Source organism: Borostomias antarcticus (assembly GCF_949987555.1).
Source record: "Borostomias antarcticus genome assembly, chromosome: 18".
In the NCBI taxonomy this organism is placed as follows: Eukaryota; Metazoa; Chordata; class Actinopteri; order Stomiiformes; family Stomiidae; genus Borostomias; species Borostomias antarcticus.
The window spans coordinates 22,489,221-22,499,220 of record NC_140251.1 but is presented as its reverse complement, the minus strand read 5'-3'; the positions used below and the strand labels follow the sequence as shown (position 1 = coordinate 22,499,220).

Sequence of the window (10,000 nt, the reverse complement as noted above, 5' to 3'; positions counted from 1 at the left end):
ATCCATCCATCCATCCATATACAGTAGGACCCCACTCATCCGAACTTCAGAGATCCGAACCTCCCGGTCTACCGGACAGGCTTAAAAAACGTTTCTTTTTTATTGAGCCTGCTATCTGGTTACTGGTGGGATTTTCATTACAGTACTGTACTTGCATTTAAATCTGTCATAATAAACATGTACTGTATCCTACTGTGAATAAAAACGGAACTGTATGTAGACCTACATGTTGCCTGGCTGTAGCCTACTGTCATGTTTCATTTCTTTGTTACTCTAAAGCGGGAAAATGTCGAGTGCAAAACGCAAACGAGTCGTCCTCACAATTGAGAAGAAACTTGAAATACTGTATAGGCTGGGCTATATGGGTAGTTACTAGCTAGGCTATATGGGTAGTTACTAGCTAGGCTATATGGGTAGTTACTAGCTAGGCTATATGGGTAGTTACTAGCTAGGCTATATGGGTAGTTACTAGCTAGGCTATATGAGTTTAGTTGGCTATTTGATTGCAATTTTTATGCATTTTCACAAGTAATTAATGGTATTTATCGGTCTATAATCAGTCTATATGAAAAAAGTATACCACTTATTGAATTTGGTGCATTTTAACATAAGTTTCAGTCATCCGGGCATTTCAGAGATACGAACGACCTTCGGTCCCATTGGGTTTGGATAAGTGGGGTCCTACTGTATCTATCTATCTATCTATCTATCTATCTATCTATCTATCTAGATCTAATCTATCTACAGTATCTATCTATCTATCTAATCTATCTATCTCGATCTAATCTATCTACAGTATATCTATCTGTCTGTCTATCTATCTATCTACAGTATCTATCTATCTATCTGTCTGTCTGTCTGTCTGTCTGTCTGTCTGTCTGTCTGTCTGTCTGTCTGTCTATCTAAAGGTCAGTGATGTGTTATTTATTTTGGTGCAGCGCCCCTCGGGTTCCTGTCTCCTGCGTGGGCCACGATGACTTCGTCTTGTTTCTTTACGCTGTTGTGATGTGCTGCCTGCCCCCCCTCCCGTCTCTTAGAGAGATGCTGATCATCAGAGGGGCTCGGTGGATCCATCAGCGTCGGGACCACCCTACCGCAGATAAGAACCGAGGCGCAGAGACAGAAGGAGCGACGCTCCAGAACCACATCCCTGTAATTATTCTCATTACTTCCCGTCTCCGTGTCAGAACAATGAGCGCTGTTAGGGAAGGGGGCCGGGGTCCGCCCGCGTTCAGAGGCCCCAGGGACAGACGCGTCACCGCACACACGCAGGGGGACAACACCGGGACTGAGGGACAGAGGCGTCACCGCACACACGCAGGGGGACAACACCGGGACTGAGACATGGCTCTGGATGCAAGAGAGACATGGTGCGCATGACGCTATCATGGATGAATCATTGTGATTATAGCAAACGAAGACATGCATTTTAGAATACGCACGCACAACGACGCTAGCTGGAAAAAGGATGAAAGGAAGCATGTATAGCATTCAGTCAAAAGCAAACATGAAACCATGAAGTATGTACACATGTGCACATGCTTACAGTACACACACGCACACAGACACACACTCACACAGACACACACACATACACACACACAGACCAGCGTTTCCGCTGGTAAGGTTTTGCCGTGGCGCACCGCCACGGCAAGATCCTTGTCGCCACACCAAACATTTGATACAAAAAACAATAATACAAATTAGGCTATATATAAATAAAACTTTCTAAATATTTCAGCCTATATGCGCTTTCAAAACCATTGTCGCACCACATTAAGACTATTTATTTTCAATAAGACTAAGAGCCTATAGGCCGCGTGCTCTGTGCAGCTCCATGCTGCTCCTTTCTGAGGTGATCGGAAGACTCCGATCACCTCAGAGGCGCGTGAAGGGATTTTTTCTTCAGTGAGCGGCATGAGGTTACAACGAAAGATAGGTAGGCTATTGCTGCTCAAATATTACCATAGTGTTAACCAGTGTTTGAATTGGGCCAAACACTGGTGCTGGCACCTAGGCCTACTCCTCAAAATGCCTAGCCTACTGTCTAAAATACATTTATGTTAGTAATCTAAGTGCCATTATAGCTACAGTTAGACGTGCCGACAGCTCCTGCCCATCTCAAGCACGTTGGTAAAGCCTTTGGTTTTATAATTCCCTGATGACAACTAGCGGATCCTATAACCTAATATATCAATACAATTTTCTAGATGGGCATACCATGATTTTTGAAGAGGAAGAGAGAGGAGAATGATGAGACCAGTCAGGTAGGCTAGGTTATTGAAGAGGAAGAGAGAGGAGAATGATGAGACCAGTCAGGGAGGCTAGGTTATTGCCGGCTAGACATGATTCACATCGGGGGGATTAAGGAACAAGGCAAGCTACCTGTAGTAGGCTAACAGTTTTGCCCGCTTCCCAGGGACCATATGATATGATAAATTGGCCTTGTGTTGCTAACGTTACGTAACGTTATCTGAAAAAACAGTTTGAGCCGAAGTGGAGCCTGTTCCATTTGAGCTACGCGCTGCTGTCTGTCTGTCAGACATACACAACAAGGAGACATACACAACAAGGAGACATACACAACAAGGAGACATACACAACAAGCGTGAGTAGGTTCTGCAACTTTCGCGCAAGTCAGGCGCAGCGCTGCCTGATGGATTGTGCGACGGCCTTTTTGGCTGGCTGAACTAACACTAGCTTGCGTTAATGTTCCTCCAGCCACCTAAAAAATGACAATCAAAATAACAGAAAACAGCAGCTGTTACCATTATAAGAGGTCTGATAAAAATATGTCTATAAACCATATGATTTATTAAATTAAAACACACACACACACAAATGGATATGTACTGCTGCCATTCTTGGCCAGGTCTCTCTTGAAAAGGAGATTTTGGTCTCAATGGGACAAACGTGGTTAAATAAAGGTAAATAAAAAAATCCGTCTCCTCCAGAGGTCCGCTGCACAAACACATGCCCCCACAGCTACAGACATGAAGCACATCACATGTGCGAGTTGTGACAGCAGTGGAGGAATGTGGGTTCATGGACTGCGACGGATTTGGGCAAATTTCAAGGCGCAATGTTATTACAAAGTGGTATGTCCCAACTCTAAGCATAGGCAAAGTACGCACTGCCTAGGGGCAGCAGTAGCACATACTGGTAGTAAATAGAGGTAGTATGTGATTAGGAACGCAGCCATAGAATGGAGCTTGTCTTTGCCAGATGCCCCCTCAGCTCTGCCTGAACAGAGCCAGGCTGACCCCCAGAACAGAGCCAGGCTGACCCCCAGAACAGAGCCAGGCTGACCCCCAGAACAGAGCCAGGCTGACCCCCAGAACAGAGCCAGGCTGACCCCCAGAACAGAGCCAGGCTGACCCCTAGAACAGAGCCAGGCTGACCCCCAGAACAGAGCCAGGCTGAGCCCCAGAACAGAGCCAGGCTGACCCCCAGAACAGAGGGGTTGGTTGGTGCAGAAGGGAGAGGGTGTGAGAGGGACAGACAGGGTGGACATGGAAGGGACAGGGTGGACCTGGAAGGGACAGGGTGGACATGGAAGGGACAGGGTGGACCTGGAAGGGACAGGGTGTGAGAGGGACAGGGTGGACCTGGAAGGGACATGGTGTGAGAGGGACAGGGTGGACCTGGAAGGGACATGGTGTGAGAGGGACAGGGTGGACCTGGAAGGGAGAGGGTGTGAGAGGGACAGACGGGGTGGACCTGGAAGGGAGAGGGTGTGAGAGGGACAGGGTGGACCTAGCAGCCCGCTGGCATGCTCACACAGCACAGTGCTGGCGAGCCGGTGCATGCGTCTCTAAGGGAGTCAGCACACGCCATGCAAGAACAGCCATCCCCCTCTGCACACAAGACACACCAAACTCACACATCATGCCGCACACACCATATACACACACTCACACACACCTTACACACTCACTGTATACACACTGACAGCCCTACACATTGTATATTGTTTTTTTTAATCTAATTTTGCACTAGTATTTTGTAGTTGCTCTATGCACTGTCCTGTCTCATCACTGCACCCTGTCCAATGTCGTCTCCATGTTATGCACCATGCCCGAAAACACATTTAGTATCTTGAAAAACTACAGTGGCAATAAAACAAATTCTGATCCTGATTCTGATTCCTTGGTTGATTTCGTTCCTTGGTGGATATGAATATACTTTCACAAATTACAGATTGTACTGTTGCCAAGGCGCACTGGACAGATGGGACACTGGACTGTACACAGGCAGAACGAATGGTTTTTGTTGCTCTTTGCTATGTCCATGGTGTCAATGGTAAGAGTTAGAAAGCTACTGGTCAGGAGGATCATTTGGGTCTGCGCTTGGCCTGCGCCTGACCAGAGTGTCGTGAAGAGGGTGGGAGACATTCTCCATGATGGCCCTCAGTTCGGCCACCATCCTTCTCTCTACCACTGCAGTCACTGAGTCAAGGCTGACCCCCAGAACAGAGCCAGGCCGACCCCCAGAACAGAGCCAGGCCGACCCCCAGAACAGAGCCAGGCCGACCCCCAGAACAGAGCCAGGCTGACCGCTAGTACAGAGCCAGGCTGACCCCCAGAACAGAGCCAGGCTGACCCCCAGAACAGAGCCAGGCTGACCCCCAGAACAGAGCCAGGCTGACCCCCAGAACAGAGCCAGGCTGACCCCCAGAACAGAGGGGTTGGTTGGTGCAGAGTAACTTCTTTCAGGGATGGGGCAGATCGACATGTTTCGGGTTAGCAGAAGGTGCTATGGCAAGCCAACTTTCACTATCCAGATCCGTAGAGACGTGAAGTAGACACTGCTGTGAGTCACCGTCCTACACAGTCCTCCCCTGGCCCAGGTGCAGGTGCCCTTCCTCCCACGGCCCAGGTGCTTTGAGTATTTGCATACAGGTCCACTGTTGACACTCAAGCTGACAGACCAGTGCCTCTCTGTCGGTCTCTTATTATTTCAATGCTGAGCGCGAGGGGGGGGTGCTAGCGGAGCGGAGGTTTGTGCGCCCCTAGTGCCTCGGCGCCCTAGGCAATTGCCTTGTATGCCAAGTGCTTGCGCCGCCCCTGCACCCAACGTATATCATGAACGTGATGGCTTTAAAATATATTTTATTGTTCCCTCATTGCGCTGACAAACTCACCCCAGTTAATTTCAAATAATTTTCAGGCGATTACATCACATTTAGACCGGTATGGTCCTTTAAAATGGAGCTGAGCTCTAATTGGACTTTGTTGGTGGTGTAAAAATTGGATACTACTTTGAGGGAATCCAACTTAGAAACATTGCAAACAAATATGTTTGTATTGGTATTGGAATCGAAGCTGTTGTGATACAATTTCAAGTATGAATTTCAGACAGCCTCTACTCCCTGTCTAGATCAGCCAGCCTTCCTCCTATGACAGGCAGCGTGTGTGTGTTCATCATCATGCTGAGATGTACTTCAAGGTCAAGGTCACTGTTGTTATCTCTTAAGGACCCACGTGAGTGGTAAATATTACTGCCATGAGCTGTATTTATCTTTAAAACGTTTACCTGTGCATTTCTTGGGGCTCCCGGGTCGCTTGCCATGCATCCCCAGTTTGCATCCAAAGTTCTCCTCCCAGAACTCTGCGAACCACACGTTCCTCCTGTTGTTGGAGAGAGAGCGGCTCCGGAAGTAGCGGTCGAAGGCTGGGGTCAAGGGTCAACCCATGACAACAAACAAGAATAGAGAAAAACAACTGAATTCGATGTTGGGATTAGGGCATGAGACCATGTAACACTGGGACGCATGCACATCTACTGAGAAAGGCTCAACCCAGTTAAAGACGATGGTGGTTTTGGGAGGACGCATGCACATCTACTGAGAACATCTAAAAACATCTCAGCTATGCTTATTACTGATGAGGTGAAGCCAGGAGCATGACCACCCCAGTGTTGTTATGGTTTCCTATAAACACAAGCCTGTGAGCTTTGAATTGAGAGAATGCACAAATGATTACTGTGTTGGCATTTTAGTTACTGTCCAATTTCATTCATGTCTGCCCTGCAAGGCCACTGGGAAAGATCTCCTTTCTTTTGAAGTGGCTCAAATTTCTATTTCTGGTGCTGCTGGCATTCTCTGGCTATTCGGGACACGGCTACGGACTATCCGCCCCCCTCTCACCGTCAACGGAGGCCCTCTTGGGCAGGATGGTGACGGCCCCCTCTGCCACCCTCTCCTGGTTGACCACAGGGGAGATCTTGGACCCCCAGCTGTCTGAGCCCACCCACAGGAAGTGACCGGTCTGGTTGTTCCGCTTGGCCGCATCCAAGATTCGCCTGTGAGAGGAGATATGAGAGTGAGTGTCCTACCAAGAGAGAGAGAGGGAGAGAGAGGTGAGAGGAGATATGAGAGTGAGTGTCCTACCAAGAGAGAGAGAGGGAGAGAGAGGTGAGAGGAGATATGAGAGTGAGTGTCCTACCAAGAGAGAGACAGGGAGAGAGAGGTGAGAGGAGATATGAGAGTGAGTGTCCTACTAAGAGAGAGACAGAGAGAGAGAGGTGAGAGGAGATACTGTATGAGAGTGAGCGTCCTACTAAGAGAGAGACAGAGAGAGGTGTGGGGGGGAGAGAGAGAGGCGGGGGGGGGCAGAGACAGAGGGGGGGTAGAGGGAGAGAGAGAGAGGTGGGGGGGAGACAGAGAGAGAGGGCGGAGAGAGAGGGAGAGAGGTGGGGGGGGGACAGAGAGAGAGGGCGGAGAGAGAGAGAGAGGTGGGGGGGGGACAGAGAGAGAGGGCGGAGAGAGGGAGAGAGAGGTGGGGGGGAGAGACAGAGAGAGAGGGGGGTAGAGGGAGAGAGAGAGGTGGGGGGGAGAGACAGAGAGAGAGGGGGGTAGAGAGAGAGAGAGAGGTGGGGGGGAGAGAGAGAGAGAGAGGGGGGTAGAGAGAGAGAGAGAGGTGGGGGGGAGAGACAGAGAGAGAGGGGGGTAGAGGGAGAGAGAGGTGGGGGTGGGGGCAGAGAGAGAGGGGGTAGAGGGAGAGAGAGAGGTGGGGGGGGGCAGAGAGAGAGGGGGGTAGAGGGAGAGAGAGGTGGGGGCAGAGAGAGAGGGGGGTAGAGGGAGAGAGAGAGGTGGGGGTGGGGGCAGAGAGAGAGGGGGGTAGAGGGAGAGAGAGGTGGGGGGGGGCAGAGAGAGAGGGGGGTAGAGGGAGAGAGAGGTGGGGGCAGAGAGAGAGGGGGGTAGAGGGAGAGAGAGGTGGGGGGGGGCAGAGAGAGAGGGGGGTAGAGGGAGAGAGAGAGGTGGGGGGGGGCAGAGAGAGAGGGGGGTAGAGGGAGAGAGAGGTGGGGGCAGAGAGAGAGGGGGGTAGAGGGAGAGAGAGGTGGGGGGGGGCAGAGAGAGAGGGGGGTAGAGGGAGAGAGAGGTGGGGGCAGAGAGAGAGGGGGGTAGAGGGAGAGAGAGGTGGGGGTGGGGGCAGAGAGAGAGGGGGGTAGAGGGAGAGAGAGGTGGGGGTGGGGGCAGAGAGAGAGGGGGGTAGAGGGAGAGAGAGGTGGGGGGGGGCAGAGAGAGAGGGGGGTAGAGGGAGAGAGAGGTGGGGGGGGGACAGAGAGAGAGGGGGGTAGAGGGAGAGAGAGGTGGGGGTGGGGGCAGAGATCATTCTGGAAGGCTGGGAGGCGTTGGTGAAGTTTAGCAGATTTTTTAATTCATGACCCCTCAGACCAGGAGACTGAGGAAGTGGAGGAGCTTGGGAGACTGCTAGGTAGCAGGTGTTTTGTTTGTTCGTTTTTTGTGTGTTTGTTTGTGTGTTTGTTTGTTTTATTATACTGTATTCATCCCCCAAGGAGAAATTGGTCTTCAACCTCAACCATCAGTTGAGTGGAGCACAGGGCCAGCCTGATGACCTGGATGTTATGAGCTGGCATTGAGGTTAAGGGCCTCGCATGGTCAGCCAGCTGCCTCCAGAACCAGCAGCCTCCAGAACCAGCAGCCTCCAGAACCAGCAGCCTCCAGAACCAGCAGCCTCCAGAACCAGCAGCCTCCAGACAGCATGTCAAGCGGCCCGGTCTGGTCCAGAACCAGCAGCCTCCAGAACCAGCAGCCTCCAGACAGCATGTCAAGCGGCCCGGTCTGGTCCAGAACCAGCAGCCTCTCAGTCTGGGCTCTTAATCTCAGATGAATCCATGGATCAGATAACCCTGCAGACCTGTTATACTGAAGCAGCTGCTGTTTGAGTAGGACTTGAGAATGAGGCCTTCTTAGTTGGCTGAGTTAATCGATGTCTTAACTCAATCCGCAGTGGAGAGTTAGTGGATTATCTGATGAGGGAAACAGTCTGTTCTGTGACTCAGGGTTGCCTAGTGTGAAGCGATGGAGGGTATCTGTTTGCATTTGTTTGTGTCTTTCTGTGTGTGTGTGTGTGTGTGCGTGTGTGTGTGTGTGTCTTGTGTGTGCATACGAGGAGGTGAGTCACACCGGATGTCGTCCTCGTTGGCGAACATGATGACGGCGCGGGCATTGGGCGTCTCCAGGAGGCGCAGGAGGAGCTTGTCGAACTCCCCCGGCCGGGGCTCCCTGGGGATCTTCAGAGACTGGGCGATACACACGCCCCCTGGTGGCAGGAGAGAGAGAGACAGGGAGGGAGAGAGAGAGAGGGGAGGGAGAGAGAGACAGGGAGGGAGAGAGACAGGGAGGGAGAGAGAGACAGGGAGGGAGAGAGACAGGGAGGGAGAGAGAGAGAAGGAAGGGAGAGAGACAGGGAGGGAGAGAGAGAGAAGGGAGAATGATTAATTAATCGCGGTGTAGAGAGGGAATGGATAGGCAGAGTAGAGAGAAAGAGAGGGAGGGAGGAATTGCACTTAAAAGTTCAAATAGACCTCTGTTGATTTGTCTGTTGTCAAACAAAGAGGTACCGAACATACAGTATGATGACCCAGAATGCACTGTGCCAAGGCGTGCTTGTTTATTCTCAATTGGTTGGCTGAAAAAAACTCACAAATGACTCTTGTTGTGAACCATTCAGTGTTAATTTTGCATCACAGCAACACAAAGCAGATTCAGAGTTATGCTCTTGCTGCAAATGCAAAATGTCTGACCAAAAGGTTCAGGGTAGTTTGGCGCCTAATAAAAGGTTCAGGGTAGTTTAACACTTATGTAAAGGTTCAGGGTAGTTTAACTCCTATGAAAAGGTTCAGGGTAGTTTAACACATGAAAAGGTTCAGGGTAGTTTAACTCCTATGAAAAGGTTCAGGGTAGTTTAACACATGAAAAGGTTCAGGGTAGTTTAACACCTATGAAAAGGTTCAGGGTAGTTTAACACTTATGAAAAGGTTCAAGGTAGTTTAACACCTATGAAAAGGTTTCAGGGTAGTTTAACACTTATGAAAAGGTTCAAGGTAGTTTAACACCTATGAAAAGGTTCAGGGTAGTTTAACACCTATGAAAAGGTTCAGGGTAGTTTAACACATGAAAAGGTTCAGGGTAGTTTAACACCTATGAAAAGGTTCAGGGTAGTTTAACACCTATGAAAAGGTTCAAGGTAGTTTAATACCTATGAAAAGGTTCAGGGTAGTTTAACACCTATGAAAAGGTTCAGGGTAGTTTAACTCCTATGAAAAGGTTCAGGGTAGTTTAACATAGCCTATATGAAAAGGTTCAAGGTAGTTTAACACCTATGAAAAGGTTCAGGGTAGTTTAACACTTATGAAAAGGTTCAGGGTAGTTTAACTCCTATGAAAAGGTTCAGGGTAGTTTAACATATATGAAAAGGTTCAAGGTAGTTTAACACCTATGAAAAGGTTCAAGGTAGTTTAACACTTATGAAAAGGTTCAGGGTAGTTTAACACTTATGAAAAGGTTCAGGGTAGTTTAACACCTATGAAAAGGTTCAGGGTAGTTTAACACATGGAAAGGTTCAGGGTAGTTTAACACCTATGAAAAGGTTCAGGGTAGTTTAACACTTATGAAAAGGTTCAGGGTAGTTTAACTCCTATGAAAAGGTTCAGGGTAGTTTAACTCCTATGAAAAGGTTCAGGGTAGTTTAAC

At 49.6% G+C, this 10,000-nt stretch overlaps 1 protein-coding gene across 1 annotated transcript in view; it reads right to left on the bottom strand.

Annotated features, from left to right (window-relative positions):
- The window catches only part of LOC311320970 (metabotropic glutamate receptor 8-like), a gene marked incomplete at both ends in the record, with an annotated part of 311,989 nt that overhangs the window by 102,406 nt on the left and 199,583 nt on the right, over positions 1-10,000 (bottom strand). Inside the window, 3 exons of the mRNA XM_084452837.1 lie at positions 5,536-5,673; positions 6,149-6,303; positions 8,432-8,567. Of these exons, the coding sequence (XP_084308963.1) occupies positions 5,536-5,673; positions 6,149-6,303; positions 8,432-8,567 (429 nt within the window). The remainder of the gene's footprint in view (positions 1-5,535; positions 5,674-6,148; positions 6,304-8,431; positions 8,568-10,000) is intronic.